This window comes from Oryctolagus cuniculus, chromosome 7, assembly GCF_051225735.1.
Source record: "Oryctolagus cuniculus isolate XC-2025 breed Fujian yellow rabbit chromosome 7, ASM5122573v1, whole genome shotgun sequence".
NCBI lineage: Eukaryota > Metazoa > Chordata > Mammalia > Lagomorpha > Leporidae > Oryctolagus > Oryctolagus cuniculus.
Genome location: NC_142873.1, coordinates 129,928,215 through 129,947,347, shown reverse-complemented (window position 1 = coordinate 129,947,347; position 19,133 = coordinate 129,928,215). Strand labels below are relative to the sequence as shown.

Here is a 19,133-nt window from a genome sequence, read left to right as displayed (position 1 = left end):
GGGTCATTGGAAGCCCAGCCCTTTAGGCTAGGGAGATTCAAGTGTCCGCAGAGAATCCCACGAAGGCAGCCCCACTGGTGAGCAGGAGTTCAGCCTGGACTGGCTCTGAAAGAGCCACACTGGAGGCTGTCACCCAAGCTGCCCCACCCCTGGGCAGCCCACAGGCATATACTGAGCACCTGCTGTGTGTTTGGCCGTGTCCTGGGGGTGCCAGCCAGCCTGTGGGGAGCCAGGTGATGACATTGATATGCTTGAAGGATAGTGGCCACCCAGAGGAGGGCCTGGTGAGCCTGTGGCTCAGAAAAGTTGCCAGAAAGAGGGAGATCCCACAGGCAGATCTTGAGGAATGAGCAGAAGTTCACCATGCAGTAAAAGTTGCAGGCAAAGGAAACAGTAGTCTGAAGGCTTGGTGGTCAGAAGATTCTAGAAGCTGTTGGTTGTTGAATGGGCTGGGCACTAGGGAAAGGAAGGAGAAGGGCGGGGTTCCGAGGCTGGAGAGGTGGACAGGAACCAGGTCACAAGGCTGTGTGAACCCAACCGAAAAGCTAAAGCCTGGTTCACAGGATACAGTTGCTTTCAGTAGAAGCCCACATCAGCTGATTGGAGCCGAAAGAAGTTGTCACGTAGGCAGCTGTTAAGTTCAGGAGCTGAACCCCCTTCAGGCTCGCCCGTGTCTCAGACCCATGTAGCAGTGGCCAGCCCTGCTCTGCTCTGGGTGTGAGCGCTCTGGCAGTGCTCTCCTGGGAACCACGAGGATGGCCTGGGGTGCAGGGAAGGTCAGATAGTAGGTGTGTATTTTCAGCTTTGTGGGCCACACGGCCTCCACCATGGCTACTCAACTGTTGTAGCACCGAGCATCCATGGCCACTTCATAGGCAAACAGGCACGGCTGTGGCCTGGCATGCCTATTACAGGAATAGGTGGTTGGCCTATAGGCTGTAGTTTACCTTGCCCTGTGTAGGCTTGTGTGGGCTATCTGAAACAGAGAGAGACTCCCATATCCTCCAGCGTCCAACTGTGAAATCCTAGGCAAGATCTTGCTACATCCACTCAAGTCAGCTGCCACTTACCAAGGGCTGGGGTCTCCTGACCAGATCAGCCTGGGATGGAGTGCTGGGGGCCAGCTTGGCTGAGACTGGGGGTTGAAAAGTGGGGTTCTATGTTACAGAAGAAAGGGGGAGTGATGTAGACAGAGCCCCTGCAGAAAGTGGTGACCCTGCTTGAAATGGTTCCCAGCCCAGACCAGCAGTGCTGACACATGCCCTGCCGGCCTTTTCCTGTGGCTACCCCACCCCGAGGCCCTCACCCACTGCCCCCTGCCTCGCACACTGCTCCTCCTGCCCACCTGGGACTGCAGGGCAGGGCACCTGGGGCAAGAGGACCAGGATGAAGCTCCTGTCCTTGGAGAGTGGTTACTGTGGCCCTCTCCTGTCCCGTGTCTGTCTACACTGCCCTTGGCTACAAACACCCTTTCCAGCATTCTCCACCAGGCCCATGGGGATCTGTCTTCCAAGGCTCAGCTCTGTTTTGCCACCCTCTCCTTCAAGAAGTCTTTCCTGTACCTCTTGCTATTCCAAAATAGAGGATGTGGGAATGCTGTTCCTTAGGACTATCTCTTTCCCTGTCTCTCCCGTTAGCTACCCTGGGCACGGCCAAGGGCTGATTTACCTTCAGGCTCCCAGCCAGCACTCAGCACAGCATCTGTCAGTGAGCGGGCCAGCTTCTGTTGTCACACACAGGACACAGAGGCAGGAGTTCCCTGCGTGGATTGAGAACAGCTCTTCCTGCTTGGTACCAACTGTTTGCCTCTGGGCCACCCCTCTCAGGACACAAGCCTACTTGCCCTGCCATCCTACCACTGCTTCTCCATAGACTTGGGCTGTCCCTTGAGAACAGCAAAGGAAACAGAGGCAGGACGGAAGCTTGACCAAGCATGATCTGGTCACCAGGAAGTGATCGTCTTGCTTGCTTGGACACACCAAGGTCTTATCATGCAAGGCCAAGAGATTCTAGAAGGCTATGTCCTTTGCACATCCCAGAGCAGGTTCTAGAAGAGACTCTGTGGGGCTTGGCTTCTGTGAATTGCCCTTTGTGGAGGCCACAGTCCGCAGATCAATCCGGCCAGTACCTGGTCCACACGCCCCCTGCCCAGCTCTGCTTCCTGGTGTCTCCTAGCCTACCCACATCCCTCACGCCGACTGGGAGAAGTGGCAGGAGCCGGCTACCCTACCAGATGGGCACAGATGAAGAGCCAAGGCTGACTATGCCTTAATCCAGCAAGCCTGCATCTGGAGGCACCTGGTCCAGTTGGATGGGTGGGAATGAGGAGGGAGCCCAGTCTGGACCTGCTGACGCCCCCTACACACACACACAGCTACCCCCACTGCCTGTGAGGTGCTTCCCTGTCAGTTCCCACTGGTCGCTCTGGTCCCAGGACACAGCCTGTATTCTGGGCCTTACAAAATCATTTAGGTTAAGGAGCCAGGGCTGGGAACGTTCACCTCCTACACCGTCCCCAGCCACACTGTGGAGCACGAATGAGCTGGAGGAGCCCTGGACAGACCTCAGGTCACTGCTCCTGACTGGTCAGACCGACTCCCCTGCCCCATCTGATTCTCTGGTTTGTGAGCAGAGCAACCTCATGGCTCCCAGGGTCACAGTCTGCTAGGAGAGGCTCAGGAGCCAGATGCACCTACAGCACGTGATCTCCTTGGGCCCCAAGTCCCCAGATGACTGGGCTGTGGGATCCTAGGAGGAAAGATGGGCAGGGCCCAGGGCCACTTCCGTCACCTCCTTCCCCTGTGCCTTCTCACGCACTCACACACACCCTGCTGAAACCTGATCCGAGGGCTGCCTCGCGTGCTGGGCTCTGGCAGGGCCGGCAGGCCAGGGCCTGTCTGCTGGAGCTGCCCCACCCTGCCCAGCTACCCCCTAGGCCAGGGCAAGCAGGTCAGGCATCCCACACTCCTGGTCGTCGCTCATCTGAGATTCCACACCTGACAGGCCACCTGCATCCTGGTCGGTCTTCCAGACTGGCACACTGGTCTTGAGAGAAGCCCCTAGCTAGGTTCTTTTCCAAGTGAGGCTCTGCCAGGCCACCGGCAGAATGAACACAAATACCTCTCCTGGCACCCTGCCCCCACACTTCCTGTTGTGGATGGCCCCAGGCTCTGCTCCCAAGGTCTCTGCAGGCACTGAGCCACCTCACAGGGGCTGAATGCAGTACACTGGGGACACTGGAAGAACACCGGTATGCCGGGAAGTAACCCTGAAGAGAATGGGAGCAGAGGGCAAGTATCTGGTGCAGTTTGTTAAGCTGCCACTTGGGGATGCCTGCCTCCCGACTACTCCCTTCCGGATCCATCTTCCTGCTAATGCACCTAGGAAGGCAGCGAATGATGGCCTAAGTACTTGGGTCCCTGGTGCCAGTGTGGGAGATCCGGGTGGAGTTCCTGGCTCCTGGCTTCCGCCTGGTCTGGCCCTGGCTGTTGTGGGCATTTGAAGAGTGAACCAGTGGATGGAAGCTTTATGTCTCTCCTCCTCTCTCTGGCACTCCACCTTTCAAATAAATATGTTTTTAAAAAATGAAGAGCAAGAGTGGCTTTGGCACAGTGGTTAAGTTGCCCCTTGGGTAGCTCACTTCCTATGTCAGACTGCCTGGGCTTGAATCTGGCCCTGCTTCCAATTCTGGCTTCTAATGCACACCGTGGGAGGCAGCAGGTGATGGCTCAAGCACTTGGACCCCTGCCACTCATGAGGGAAGCTCAAATTGAATTCTTGCCTCCTAGCTTCAACCTGGCCCAGCCCCAGTGATGCAGGTATTTGGAGAGTGAACCAGTGGTTGGAAGATGTTTCTCTCTCTCTCTGTCTCTTTTTCCCCTTTTAAAAAAAGAGGAAGAAAACTTTCCAGGGAAATAGAGAAGAAAGAGGCTTGGAGTGTGGAACAAGGACCCACATTTCAGGCAGGCTCTGCGTGGGTAAATGCTTGAAGACTCCCTGTTCAGGGGGCTACAACAGTGCCGACTAGGGGAATAATAGCCATTCCCTCAGGGAGTCAAACCCAGATTGTGTGGGATTGGGGAGTAAATAGGAGAGGAAGGGGACACAGACCCCCTGCTCTTTCTAGAAGTTTTTCCATGAAGGGGTAGGGAGAGGGGTTCATGGCTAAGTGCATGATTAGCAGAGTCTGTTGGGTTTTGCTTATGTCCCTGTGTGCTTCTGGGGAAACAAACAGGATTGGGATCAACAGCAGGGTGGGAAGATCCACTTTGCTGGCATCGCAGTGGGGTGGGCAGGCCAGACTGAAGGCTGAGCAAAGGGTCTGGTGGGTTTGTGAGCAGGGAAACAAGAAGCAGACAGGGTCTCTCTCTGGTGGTCTTGGTTTTCTCTGTGAAGGGAGAGAGAAGATCCCTGCTTAGAGAAAGCTGGGGAAGGATGGAGCTTCTGGAGTGTGTGGAATGTTTGGAATAGCTGCTGAGCAACGCCCAACCAAGGTCAAGTCCGTGAGTCCATGGGGGCGTCAGTCTTCGTGAGTGTGAGTGTGCATGTGTGTGTGTGCGTGTGTCTGCTGTGTCCTCTCATGTGCATCCCTTCAGTACCTCAAGTATAAAAGATGTAAAAATGTAGGATTCTGTTCATCTCTGGTTGAGTTTTGCCTGAAACACAATGGGAGTGTGTATAGAGGGAGACTGAAGGGTGGATGGGAGCCAAGCAGGAGGGGTGGTAGATGGGGAGTGAGCGTGCAAGGCGGGGGCTTCGCGCAGAAAACCAAGGCGTGAAGAGAAATGGAATGTTAGTTAGGAAGCTGTATTCAGAGTACTGGAAATCAGTATCTTCTACGTGACAAATGTTCCGGGATGTGGCTAGGGAATCGAGTGGCTGACATAGGATTTGCGGGTCACTGCAGTGAAGTGAGTCGTCGGGGCTTTAGGGCACTGAAGTTTCTGAAAGTAATGGGCAAGAACTGGGTCTGCATAGAAGATGAGACGAATGCTGAGACCTGGTGAAAGAGCCAGTGGTTAGCTTATTGAACGCTTGGGGATGGTAGATTCAGTAGGTGGTGGCAGCATGGCAGTGATGGAGATGAGGATGACGGTGAGAACGTGAGGGCACTGGCTGTGATTATTGTCACTCCCTGGGTCCACCCCGTCCTTTCTGGGAATTCTAGGGTGACAGGAGAATACAGAGGGTACCAGGTCCGTGTACCCCATTCAGAAACCTGGCCCCCGTGATATGGAAGCCAGCATGTGCCCAGGGAAAGAGGAGGGTGGGGCTCAGCCGGAGCTGAGTGAGGGGACAGCAGGGAGCATCCTGGAATCCATGCAGCTCCAATCAGTGGTGCAAAGAGGCAAAGCCAGGGGAAAACATGCGTGCGGATCACCTAAGCAGAAGTAAAGAAGAGCTTAGAGTGACCCAAGAACAGAGACTGTCACTTGATAGCCATGCGGGAGTAGATACAACTGGGCCCAATCTTTACGCCAGTCAAAAGGATCAAAGATGTGAATGAAAACATAAAAGTACAAGGAAAAAGTATGAGGGACCCGCGGTACCCTGGGGATGAGGGAAACCTCCTGAGACTCAGGATCCAGGAGCAGTGAGGGCTGTCCCTTATTGGTGAGTTTCCCAGATTGGTCAGTTTGACTGTCCTGCCAAAACGTCCACTGGGGGAAAAGAAAGGAAGACGAGAACATAGCATAAGCTGAGTAAACTGGGGGGGATATTTGTAATTGTATCTCAGAGGGTTTATATATTCACTGTATAAAAAGCTTCCCAAAAAAGAGAAGGTGATGACCACTCATAGACAAGCGAGCAAAAGCTTGTCTGGTCAGGTCCACTCATAATGGAAGACCTGCAAGGCAGAACAACAGCACCACGCTCTTCCCTTCCCAGCTGAGTGGCAGAACTGAAGTGATTGATGTTGTGCTGTGGGGGGAGTGACACTGCTATACATCGCTGGCAGGCGTTGCCAAGTGCCACAGCCCCTGCGGAGGGGCATTTGGCGTATCTGGCAAGCCCAGTTCTGGGAATCGATCCAGAGACACATTGGCAAACAGAGAAGATGTATGCGTGAAGTCACTGATTGTAACTCCTGTCAGTGGAACCCACTTTCCAAAACTGGAAACCACCCAGGGGACTGATTGAATTTTAAAAATGACACCTAACTGCGATGAGGTACTACCAGGTAGACAGGACTACTATGGAGCGGTCACCTGGATATACTGTGTGGCTAGAAGAATCGGTAAGCAGTGGGTGGTGTCGCACTGCATCCATGTCAGAGTGCTGGCTGGAGTCCCAGCTCCTCCACTGCAAATCCAGCTTCCTGCTAGTGCACCCTGGAAGGCAGCAGACGATGGCTCAGTGCTTGGGTCCCTGCCACCCACGTGGGAGACCCGGATGGAGCCCAGTCCCTGGCTGCAGTCTGGACCATCCCTGGCTGTCGTGGGCATTTAGGGAGTAAACCAGTAGATGGAAGTCGATCGTCTGTCACTCTGTCCCTTCTCTTCTCCTACCCCCCTCCCTCTCTTGCCCTGCCCCCTTTGTCTTTTTCTCTCTGCCTTTCAAGTAGATGGAAATAAACATTTTTTAAAACAATAGCAAAATATTGTGTGTAGCATATTACTTTCTTAGTGTATAAAGAAGGAAAGGGGATATATACATATACATACTAGGTATTATTTACTTATATAAAAATAACATAAGAAAAATAAAATAAGCCAGGTACCTGCTAATGTACCTGAGAAAGCAGTGTAAAATGGCCCAAGTGCTTGGGCCCCTGCACCCACATGGAAGACCTAGAAGAGACTCCTGGCGCCTGGCTCTGTCTGACCCAACCCTAACCATTGTGGCCATTTGGGGAGTGAACCAGCAGATGATAGATTTCTCTGTCTTTGCATCTCTCTCTATATAACTCTGCCTTTCAAATGAATGAAGCAAATCTTTAAAAAAAAAAATAAAAACGAAGTAAAACGAATACTGTATGGGAATAGAAGTACCAGGACAGAAACAGAGACAAGAAAGCTAGACTTCTCTGAAGGTATTTTGTTTTGTTCATTTAATTTGGGAACTAAAAAGTGTTATGTCATCATAAAACAAAATTAAATAAAATGAGGGAAAGGAATCCCTAAAAAGCAAAATGAAACAAGTGAACCCACCTATGTATTATTGGTGAATTAAATTCAGCAGAATTATTTCAAGTGGGAAAAGCAAAGTGATTTGTTTGAACTTCTAGTGGAGTATGCCTTACTACAGCAAAAAGCTCTGCAAAGAAGCCTAAAATTGTTTTCAGGAAAGCTGCTGTTAGTAATGATACCAGTGGTGTTATTTTTTGTTATGTATGATTTCCGTGTGCATATATTAGGTTAAAACAAATAACTGTTAATGGCACAAGAGACAAGGATGTCAGCTTAAGAGAAAAGACACATATTTAATATAAAATCAAAGAAGCAAGTAAACAGATAAATTTTATACTGCATGAATTATATCTCAATAAAGCTGTTTAAAGTAAAGAGAAGGTGGGTAGCAGGGGAAGTGTCAACTATGTTCCTAAATCTGTATATATGAAATACATGAAATGTGTATTGCTTAAATAAAATTTAAAAAAAAGTAAAAGGAAGGTAAGTACAAATCTTGTAACCCTAAGTTTGAGAGCATTTTTCTTCTTCTTCCTTCTTCCTCTTCTTCCTCTTATTCTTTTCCTCCTTCATTCTTTTTCTTCTTCCTCCTCTTCTTTTTCTTCTTTTTCTCCCTCTTCCTTGTCTTCCTCTTCCTCCTCTTCTACTTCCTCTTCCTCTAATTTTCTTTTAAATTTTTGTTTCAAAAGCAGAGTTACAGAGACAGGGAGAGAGAGAAAGAATCTTCCATCCACTGGTTCATGCCCCAGATAGCCACAACTACTGAGGCTGGGCCAGACCGAAGACAGAAGCTTCTTCCGGGTCTCCCGCGTGGGTGTACCGGCCAAGCACTTGGGCATCCTCCTCCACTGCCTCCCCAGGCACATTAGCAGGGAGCTGCATCAGAAGTGGAGTGGCCAGGACACCAACTGGTATCCATACGGGATCCTGGCATTGCAGGCAGTGGTTTAACTCACTACGCCACAGCGCCGGCCCTGTGACCAGCCTTAATGTCCTGAGGAAGCATGCACTTCTCTTCTGCCTGCTGAGGGCTCCAGGGAAGGTGGCTGTTAAGTCTGTTGGCCAGAAGATTGCACCCGAATCTGATCAAGCCTCCAGCCCTAACCTCAGCCTCCAGAGTGCAGGGATCCAAGGAACATGCTAACCAGTGTCTGGAGGGGCCCGCGCTGTGGTGCCACTGGTTAGGCTGCTGCCTGTGATGCCGGCATCCTGTATGAGCACCAGTCCAAGTCCCAGCTGCTCCACTTCAGTTCTTGTTTCCTGTTAATGCGCCTGGGAAGGCAGCGGAAGATGATCCAAGTGCTTGGGCCCCTGCCATTCAAGTGGGAAACCCTGGTGGAGTTCCAGGCTCCCAGAACTAGCCCAGCCACAGCCGTTGCAGCCATTTGGGAAGTGAACCAGGGGATGGAAATTCTCTGCCTGTCTCACTCTCTGTCTCTCCAGCTCTGCCTATAAAAATAATTTTTAAAAATGAATCTTTAGCTGGCACCGCGGCTCACTAGGCTAATCCTCCACCTAGCGGCGCCGGCACACCGGGTTCTAGTCCCGGTCGGGGCGCCGGGTTCTGTCCTGGTTGCCCCTCTTCCAGGCCAGCTCTCTGCTGTGGCCGGGGAGTGCAGTGGAGGATGGCCCAAGTGCTTGGGCCCTGCACCCCATGGGAGACCAGGATAAGTACCTGGCTCCTGCCCTTTTCCGGTTTTAGCGCCTCGCGGTGAGGATCGCCATAGTTCGGCCGCAGCTATGCCGTCCAAGGGCCCGCTACAGTCCATTGAGGTCTGCGGACGGAAGAAGACAGCCACCGCCGTGGCCCACTACAAACGGGGCAACGGGCTTATCAAGGTGAACGGGAGGCCGCTGGAGATGATTGAGCCACGCACGCTGCAGTACAAGCTGCTGGAGCCTGTTCTGCTCCTTGGCAAGGAGCGCTTTGCTGGCGTGGACATCCGGGTCCGAGTGAAGGGTGGCGGTCACGTGGCTCAGATTTATGTGATCTGCCAGTCCATCTCCAAAGCCCTGATGGCCTATTACCAGAAATATGTGGATGAGGTGTCCAAGAAGGAGATCAAAGACATCCTCATCCCGTATGACCGCACCCTGCTGGTCGCTGACCCCCGCCACTGCAAGTCCAAGAAGTTTGGAGGCCCCGGTGCCCGTGCTCGCTACCAGAAATCCTACCGATAGGCCCATCACCCCGATCAGGGGCGGCTCCGTAATAAACAGTGGCTGTGGGATTTAAAATTAAAAAAAAAAAGTACCTGGCTCCTGCCATCGGATCAGTGTGGTGCGCCGGCCACAGCGCGCCGGCCGCGGTGGCCATTGGAGGGTGAACCAACGGCAAAGGAAGACCTTTCTCTCTGTCTCTCTCTAACTGTCCACTCTGCCTGTCAAAAAAAAAAAAAAAAAAAAAAAAAAAAAAGAATCTTCAGCTGGCGCCATGGCTCACTAGGCTAATCCTCCGCCTTGTGGCGCCGGCACACCAGGTTCTAGTCCCAGTCGGGGTGCTGGATTCTGTCCCGGTTGCCCCTCTTCCAGGCCAGCTCTCTTCTGTGGCCAGGGAGTGCAGTGGAGGATGGCCCAAGTACTTGGGCCCTGTACCCCAAGGAGACCAGGATAAGTACCTGGCTCCTGCCATCGGATCAGCGCAGTGCGCCAGCTGCAGCGCGGCAGCCATTGGAGAGTGAACCAACAGCAAAAGGAAGACCTTTCTCTGTCTCTGTCTTTCTCTCACTATCCACTCTGCCTGTCAAAAATTTAAAAAAAAAAAAAATGAGTCTTTAAACAGTGTCTAGATGCAACTGGAAAAAACACAGAATGTAGGGAACTCGAGGTGACTGCAACAAATTGTAAGGGAAAACCAACAAACAGTGAGATCTGTGGATTAAGAGACACAGACCTGGCAAACACAGCATGGGAACTGTGCTTCCCTTCTAATCTCAGCAAACCAGCTATCAATACAAGCAATGACAACATTAATGAGACAACAAGAATAACCTGAAAGCTGGTTGGATATCTGTTGCTATTAAGAAATTACAGTTGGGGCTGGCGCTGTGGCGCAGTGGGTAAAGCCGCCACCTGCAGTGTCAGCATCCCAGATGGGCGCCGGTTCAAGTCCCAGCTGCTCCACTTCCGATCCAGCTCTGCTATGGCCTGGGAAAGCAGTAGAGGATGGCCCAATCCTTGGGTCCCTGCAGCCATGTAGGAGACCCAGAAGAAGCTCCTGGCTCCTGGCTTCGGATCGGCACAGCTCCGGCCATTGCAGCCAACTGGGAAGTGAACCAGCAGATAGAAGACCTCTTTCTCTCTCTGCCTCTCACTCTCTCTGTGTAACTCTGACTTTCAAGTAAATAAATAAATCTTTTTTAAAATAGAAATTGCAGTTAATATTTTAGGCATGATGTTTTTAAGAGTTGTTTAAAAATGCCTGTCTGATTTTAGTATAGTCTTTTGTACTTTTCTTCAGAAGAAATGAATTAAAGGGTATGTGTAGCCACATCAAGTGGACTTTTTTCCTAATGGATTGGGAATAAATGCTCAACTTTAAAAAAAAAAAAATAAAGAGTTGTTTAAGTATGGTTAAATTTTTTAAGGTATCATCTTAAAATTAATGTTGAAGTGTTTTGTGAATGAAATGACATAATTTCTTTTTATTATTAATTTCTTTGAGAGGCAGAGTTATAGACAGAGAGAGGGAGGGAAGGACAGAGGTTTTCCATCTGCCGGTTCACTCCCCACATGTCTACAATGTTTGGAGTTGAGCCAATATGAAGCCAGGAGCCAGGAGCTTCCAGGTCTCCTATGCGGGTGCAGGGGCCCAAGGACTTGGGCCATCTTCCACTGCTTTCCCAGGCCATAGCAGAGAGCTGGATTGGAAGAGGAGCAGCTGGGACTTGAACCAGTGCCCATATGGGATGCTGGCATCACAGGCGGAGGCTTAATCTACGAAGTCACAGCGCTGGCCCCTGAAATGACATAGTTTCTAAGATTTTCCAAAATAATAGAGAAAGAAAACGAGTGGGTCTAAAAGAAATAGAAACTGTGACTGATGATGCTGAATCTGGACAAGACCCCTAGGGGACGCACGGTGCTGTTCTCCACTACTTTTGTATGAGTGTAGCTTTCCATAGTAGAAAGTTGATGACACAAATCCACAGGAGGAAGAAAGGGTGCCCTTTGCGAAGCGGTGCACTGCACTAGCAGGGAGAGCTGTTGGGGAGGGGCTGGCTCGGTCTCAGCGAGCACAAAGGGAGGCTGCAGCATGCGCCTCTAAGTCACGAGGGCTGCTAAGAGAAGGAGGAGCGGCAGCAAGTGTTTGAAAGCCAGTCATGAAGGCAAGAAATGCGTAGGTCGCACGCTACAGTTTTGGAGAAACCTCTGTCAGGCCCACGTAATGCTTTAGCCGTGGTCTGTCTCTCAAGCTCTTTTTTGACCATTACTGACGGGACAGCTCCTCTTTTTTGGCCATATTTTCACTTGGCCATCTTTTTTGCATTTCACTTTTTGTTGCCAGCAGTTTGTGGCTTTTGTTCTTTGACCCACTGTGTCTATCTCAGGAGAAAGTCAGCCTACAATATAATATGGGAAAAGGAAGATCAGTTTGCATATAAACCAAAAGGTTCATCATCTCTGTGTCGCGGGGTCGCAGGCATCTGTTTTCTGTATCTGTGTTTTTCCAGAATTAACACATATTGCAGACTACACAAAAAGGTGTTTATTATGATTTCTTTTGAATCTGGGAGGCAGAAAGATAGAAATTGTTCCCCAAATACCCACAATGGCCAGGGTGGAACTGGGCTAGGCTGAAGCCAGGAGCTGGGAACTCAGTCCAGGTTTTCCATGTGGGTGGCAGGACTCAAGTACTTGAGCCATCACCTGCTGCCTCCCAGGGTCCACACTGGCAGGGAGCTGGAGCCAGGACCCAAACCCAGACACCCTGATACGGGACACGAGCGTCTTAACAGTTAGGCTAAACATGCACCCCTACAGTGTTTTTTAAAGTAAAAAATTAATATAATGAACTTTCTAATGAGCTGGGGAAAAGGTGGGGAGAGAGATAAAAGTGGAAAAAAAAAAACATGTTGAGATCATTTCGCTAGATCTCTGGAGATTTTATTAGCCTATGACATCCAGTACATATTGGGAAGCAGATAAAAGGTTGTCCAAGCCTGAGTAAGAAACTTTACAAAAAATTTATAAACACAGTCCTGACACAGAAGGAGGGTCCTTGATGCACGTTTGTGCAGGGACCGTGTTTCCATGGATATGACACATAGACTGGAGCCAGGATCCTCACTGTCTATGGTAAAACAATTCATATTTTAATACACCGAGCACAGGAGAGAGGCGTCTCGCTCGAGCACGGCGGGAGGGGCTGTGCTCGCTCTGTTGCTGGCACCAGAAGTCCACAGGGAAGCCAGTGTGCAGGAAGGGCCTCTCAGTGGCCTCCAGTGTTGACATGGACTTCCTCCAGCTGGTGGCGGGGGAGGGAGCAGGACTGAAAGTCTTCTGCCTCTGTCAAGTTCACATCAAGGTCTCTAACAGTGTTTGACCTCATGTAATTACTGATACCTTTCCTCAAGGGAGTGGAGGTCGGAATGGCTTTAGTGAGGATGGGGATGAAGGATGGATGGTAGTAGTTACAGCACATTAGGAGCTGTTGATTCTGGCTTCTGGGCCCGGAGGGCGAATCCCGTGGCCTCCAGTTACTCAGTGGGCTGATCTCGGTTGAATGAGAAAGACGCAGAGCCACTGAGGGCACGCAGCCAGGCTGTCAGCTCCATGGGAACCGGCCGCCTCCAAGTTCCACGTGAAGCCACGTTCTCTAGGGTCTGGGAAGAGCTCACTTCCCCCCAGGCCTCCCTGCCTTTGCATCCCTTCTGACTTGGTCTCCTCCCCATGCCTGCGGCTGCCCTGCCCAGAGTGAAGCTTGCCTGCTCCCTTCTTCCCGACTCGGCATGGCTTCACCCTCCTCCTTCCCTCCCCCTTGCCCTTCCCCCACCCACCCACCCTGTTGGGCTCTCCACCCACAAAGGCCCTTGGGTTCCCACTGTCTGAAGCCTGTCCTCCCAGCCCTGCCCTAATCACAGTTCTCTTCTCTGCCAAACGTGCATCTCCTGCTGCGCCCTCTCACCCTGAACTCTCCTCCTCCCTCACCCCGGGTGGTCCATCTCCCTGCACTGGCCGTATTTGGGGATATTTCTCTGCCGGATGGGACAGGGTCTCCTCCACACATTCCCAGGTCTCAGGGACAGTGTGGACAGCAGGAAAGGGAGGCCGTGTGGTGGGTGCACAGATAACTTTGCAGAGAGCTGCCAGCTCTGCAGCCGTCCTTGCCCGGCAGACCTCATCCCTGCGCTTGTGCTGCTGACCAAATAAAGGCTCCCTAGACTCAGCCCTCCCCCAGCAAGGTCAGCAGCCACCCCGTGCACTCCGCCAGGGCAGGGAGGGTATGCTGGCATGTGGAGGGTGGTCTCCAGCAGACCTGCGGCCAGGACAGATGCACAGCAGAGCCAGCCGGTCCTCCAGTGTGTTGCATTGCTGGGATTCTCAGCGGCCCCATTGTGTTCCAGGTTCTCCAAGCCAGCACCCATGTTCCTGGATGACTCCTTCCGCAAGTGGGCTAGGATCCGGGAGTTTGTGCCGCCTTTTGGGATCAAAGGTCAAGGTATGTTGGGAACCCTGACCTGTGTGAACACCTCATCCTCTAGACCGTCTGCAGAAGTCCCACGCAGGATCCGCCCTGAGCAGTAGCTCGTCTCCCTCTTTCCCTGCCTTCCCCTTCTCTTAGCCCTCCACTGGCCACTGTCTACACAAATGAAGTAGACACTTAGGGTCCCACTGCTCAGGGAGCTCCTGTCTAGTGCAGTGCAGCCACTCAGAGAACAGGGCGGCAAAGGCTGGAGTGAAGGGAGTACTGTGAACGGAGCGGGCACAGAGAAGAGGCACTGGAGGTCGGAAGGCCAGGGCACTAGTGATGAGGAGCTTCCTGAAGAAGACAGGCTGCCCTCCGGGGATGCCCCCAAGTTCCTCACTTCTCCCTGCCTGACATGGCTTCGTCTTCACCTGTCTCCCTGCGAATCCTTTCTGAGCCTAAGTCCTGCCCCCATACTCTCAGAAACTGTCTCCTGCCATTGCCTTAGGGACCTCACCCATCATCCAGCTCCCACCTGACTGAGGGCTTTCCCATCCCTGGTCATTTAGCAACTTGGCTTCTTTGTCAAGTTCCTGCCACGAGTATGTCATGGCTGTGGTGACAGAGTGTGGGGTCAGGTCCCCAGACTGCGCCCTCACCAGCTGTGACCTTGGACAAGTTACTTGCCTGTGCTTTGGCTTCTTCATCACTTCAAGGGAGAGGCTACTACTCTTGTATACGGTTCTGATCAAAATTAAATAAAGCAGCTGTGAAAGGAGACTCAGGGATGCCTAAACCCTCCACACAACCCACCCACCCCGAGACGCTGGCCAGCAAAAGCTTGCTGTTGAACTTTGACCTCAGAGCTCCAAGGACAAATCCAATGGGCTGAACTACGTGAAGAACTCCTCTCTCCTGCGTGCAGGCATTCAAGCAGCCTGCTGTGCTCTCCTAAATCCCCACTCGAGACGCTGGAGGTCCAACTGAACACGAGGAAAGTGCAATGCAGAGCCCATCGGCCAGCAGAGGAGGGCACCTGCTCCCGTGTGCCCTTTCTGCTAGGGGTCCCCCCACCGGAGGGGAAATAAAGCCCAGGCCACATCTTTGATCTTAGCCAATGGGCAACAGTATACTCTTCCTTAGAGGCAGAAGTGGGGGTGGGGGAAGAGGGCCTTTGTGGCCCTCCCCAAAGCCCATCGTGAGGCACAGCTGAAGGTACTTAGGTCTGTAGATTCCTCAAAGGTTTGTTCACTTACCCGGCTCTCACTCAGCCTCTGGGAAGATGGGCTGTGCCCCCTGCTGCCTCCTTCTCACCAGGAGAAATTACACGGTGCCCCCCAGAAATCCCAAGGGTGCTTTCAGTCTCGAAGTTGACCTCGTTCCGTGCTGACGGTGTCCCCACCCATCTTCTAAAAAATCATAGGTTTGTTATTTTGAGTTTTGGAGGCATCTAGATTTACATGAAATATATCAAACACATGAAAAGGTATAAAGAATAATGTAATGAGCAGCCACGCACCTTTTACCCAGCTTCAGAAATTGTATGAGATGCAATTAAAGCGTGAAATACAACTAAATCATCCATCTCCTCCTTCCCCGGGAGACCATTATCTCAGCTTCAACATTAGCATCCTTATCTTTGTTTGTGCTACATATTTATATCTCCATTAAAAAAGCATCCTTCGTACACCTTACAGATGGTCTCATTACATGCGTAAATGTGTGTGTGTGTATTCACGCCTTTTTTTTTTTTTTTTTTTTTTTGGCTTATGTTTTCTAGATTTACTATATTGGTACAGACAGATCTGGGTCATTGGTTTTTTTACTGACTGTGTAGTATTCCACATAAAACCTTTAATATATTTTCCTTTGTGGGCATGGCGGTTGCCTCCCATGTTTTGCTGTTGCAAACAGTGCTGCAGAGGACATTCTTGTTCAAGTCACCGTGAGTGAAGGTGTGAGTTTTCAGTGCTGCGCACACAAGGAGCAGCGTCGCAGGATCTTAATCTCCACGTGTGTGCATCATCAGTTGACAGCAGGAAGGTGCTCTCCATGGTGGGGATGCACTTAGTTTATCATTGGCTCCTCACGCATTATCTCCTATCCTCCTAACAACTCTGCAGAGTAGGAATTAACCGTCTTCATTTTTGAGATGAGGAGACTAAAGCTCAAGGGAAGTGACTCCCGTAAGGTCACAGTGCTCTCGAGTGTAGAGCCAGGATCGGATTCCAGAGCCAGTACCCTCACTACACATTATGCGTTATGGGAAAATGCCCTCATTACACCAGGGTTTGACAGCAGAGCAGTCATCCCTGCCAAGGCCAGAAAGAGGCCAAGAAGATGAGGGTCAGAATAGTGGCCCTGGGGGTCCTTGCTGATACAGCCTGGGTGGGGTGCAGGTAGGTAGATGGGGGTCCTCACTGGGACAGCCTGGGTGGGGTGCAGGTGGGTAGATGCCAGGTCTCAGGTTCTCTAAGAGAACCTGGCACAGGACAGGATTTGAGATGGGCAATGCGAGTCAGAGGAGAGGTGAGGGGGGCAGTGACAGAAAGCAAGGCCCAGATGGGCACGTGGGTCACTGGTTGTCTCCTATGTTGCCTGACACCTGCCAGGCCGTAGCATAGAGATAAGCATAAGGAGGTCTCTGTCTCAAAGTTGGGGCTCCCATTTCTGGGGAAGACAGAGATGCCTGGGCTTCCAGGCAAGGCCCTGGCCTAGGGAACCATGTCTGGGACCTGGCTGCAGAGCCTCGGGAAGCCATGTGAGTGCCCCAGGAAGGTGTAGAAGCCCTGGGAGGTGTCCTGCACCCAGTCCAGGACTGGCTGCCACCGAGGCATGCCTGGCGGCTTTCCTGCCCCCATCTCCTGTCTCAGGGAGAAAGAGCAGTGGCCAGTCCAGTTCTAAGTCCTGAGCTGCTTCTCCCCACCTCCACCTCCTAGTTCCTAGACCCAGGAACTAGCCTTTGAGTAGGGTTATCAGGCCTTATGGGAATGTAAGTAAATAGTAACCTGCCTCCTCTGTCCACAGACAATCTGATCAAAGCCATCTTGTCAGTCACCAAAGAGTATCGCCTGACCCCTGCCCTAGACAGGTGAGCCACTCCTCGCCCAGCCTCCTGCCCCCCAACTGGCCTTTCCTGGCATGGGCAGATTCTCCGGCACACCAGCATGTGCACACTCAGTGCACAGACTGGGCTGGTGCAGCAGGTGAGGAGGACCCCTCCCCTGGGCTGCACCCTGCCAGCTGTCAGCACTCAGCGACACATCCCAGTCCTCAGAAGACTTAGCCTGGGATCAGCCCAGCAATGGGACTGTGAGTCTGGGTGGTGGGGGCAGCTGAAGGGGGAGGGCCTCAGCCCAGGAGGCACTCACAGCTCTGAAGCCAACAGGCCCTGGAGGGGCAGGGCCCCAGGATCAGGGGTGCGAGAAGTGAACTGAGTCGGCCCTCTGGTGACTGCTGGGGGCTGGGGGCTTCTCAGTTGACTTTGGAGCCTGTCTTTGCTTTCCTGGCAGAGTCTCCAGCACAGCCCACCTTCCCCTCTACCCTAAGGCTGCCTAAATCCCTGTAACCCCTGGGGAGCCTAGACCCCAGAAGGAGACACCCTCCCAGGGGGAGGGGGGAGCGGTACCTGGGTTTTTCCACACCCATGTTTTCCTAGGGTAGGGTCAGGGACCAGGGATGTTGGAGAGCCCGGGGGCCCAGCTGCCCCACGTGTGGTTCTGGCCTCCTCTCTACAGGAAGCCTGTTGGCCTTCTTCTGTCTCAGCCTGATCCTGGCCTTGGGCATGAGGTCAAAGGCCAAAGGGCAAGGGGGGGAAGGGCCTGGCAGACGATTCTGCACAGCAGCCTCCACCTCTCTCCACTCAGCCTCCGCTGCCGCCGCTGCATCATCGTGGGCAATGGAGGGGTCCTTGCCAACAAGTCCCTGGGGTCACGGATTGATGACTACGACATTGTGGTCAGGTGAGCCCTCCCCCCAAGTAGCGCCTGGAGCCCCTAGGATCCTGGGCCAGATCCTGGGCTCTGGGCCTCGGAGAACTGTCTGTCTATCCGGCCTGGTGGGCTGAGACCAGCAGAAGCCTCAGGAACACTGGGTTGGAGGGCCATGGAACAGAGCAGCAAGATGGCGCCCGCAGCCAGGGCTCCCCGTTCTCCTCGCCTGGGGCTGCCGAGGCTCAGGCCTGAGGCAGGCTCTGACTGTGTCTGCTCTCTGCAGACTGAACTCAGCTCCAGTGAAGGGCTTTGAGAGGGACGTGGGCAGCAAGACCACTCTGCGCATCACCTACCCCGAGGGCGCCATGCAGCGGCCAGAGCAGTATGAGCGCGACTCTCTCTTCGTCCTGGCTGGCTTCAAGTGGCAGGACTTCAAGTGGCTGAAGTACATCGTCTACAAGGAGAGAGTGGTGAGCTCCCCGGCGCTGGCGCCTTCTGCCGAACCCTTGGCCCAAAGCTGACAGACCCAAAGACAGCCAAGGCACAGAGTCCAGGAGACGCCACTGCCTGCCTCCGGGTACCTGGGCACAGGTCCTTTCTCAGCCTTCTCTGGCCAGATGCCAGCAGCCCTTGTCCCTGTGGATCCCTGGGGAAGGAAAACTCTTTTTTAAAAAAAAAAAATGTATTTATTTACTTGAAAGGCAAAGATAGAGAGAGGGGTCCTCCAGCCACTGGCTCACTCCCAGCAACGGCCAGAGCTGGGCTGGTCCAAAGCCAGGAGCTTTAGCCAGGTCTTTCACATAGGTGGCAGGGTGGAGCACTTGGGCCATCTGCTGCTGTTGCTTTCCCAGGCACATTAGTAGGGAGCTGGATCAGAAGTGGAGCTGGGTCTTGAACCAGTGCCCATATGGGATGCCAGTGTCGTAGGTGGCAGCCTTACCCACTGCGCCCCAGTACTGGCCCAGGGAAAACTCTATCTCCAAGGCCATCCCCAGTATCACTGCCAGCCTTCAGCCCTGAGCCCTTGAATTCGATGGGCTCTCTGCCTCTGGTCTCATGGTTCCTTTCTGCTTTCTCAAGCCAGGGGCCGAAGGCCTTCTCTGGGCCCCGGAGCCATTCTGCAGGGGCAGCTGACCCCTCAGCTGAAGGCGCAATGTCCAGACTCGTGCATCCTGGCCCCTCCCCACTTTGTCCTTTTGTCACTGACCTGTAGCCAGGGGCCCAGCCCATCTGCCCATGAGTCTGGTTCCACTCTTCGGGAATGGTCAGATCTGTGCTCACTCTCAGAGGCAGCTCCTTTAGGGAGCCCCTTAGTAGGCCACCCACCGTGTCCTTCCCAGGACTTCTCTTTTCAGGCTCTGGGCCTGCAGGGATGCCCGCTAGCTTGTCCAGGCCCATCAGCCCCTCCCCTCTGTCAGCTGTCACCAGGGCCTGGGGGAGGGG

At 52.8% G+C, this 19,133-nt stretch overlaps 1 protein-coding gene and 1 pseudogene across 17 annotated transcripts in view; both read left to right on the top strand.

The window, feature by feature from the left end:
• Positions 1-19,133, top strand: part of ST3GAL3 (ST3 beta-galactoside alpha-2,3-sialyltransferase 3) — a 230,118-nt gene that overhangs the window by 185,438 nt on the left and 25,547 nt on the right. For all 16 annotated transcript variants that reach the window (XR_007923654.3, XM_051856573.3, XM_051856571.3 and 13 more), the window contains 4 exons: positions 13,697-13,791; positions 16,786-16,849; positions 17,625-17,720; positions 17,974-18,160. Coding sequence is in view for 15 of the 16 variants with exons in the window: in XM_051856573.3 (XP_051712533.1) it covers positions 13,697-13,791; positions 16,786-16,849; positions 17,625-17,720; positions 17,974-18,160 (442 nt within the window). In the remaining variant the exon portion in view is untranslated. The remainder of the gene's footprint in view (positions 1-13,696; positions 13,792-16,785; positions 16,850-17,624; positions 17,721-17,973; positions 18,161-19,133) is intronic.
• LOC100353689 (small ribosomal subunit protein uS9 pseudogene) lies at positions 5,883-9,509 on the top strand (annotated as a pseudogene). The gene has a single exon (XR_016211061.1). The product of XR_016211061.1 is annotated as a small ribosomal subunit protein uS9 pseudogene (transcript).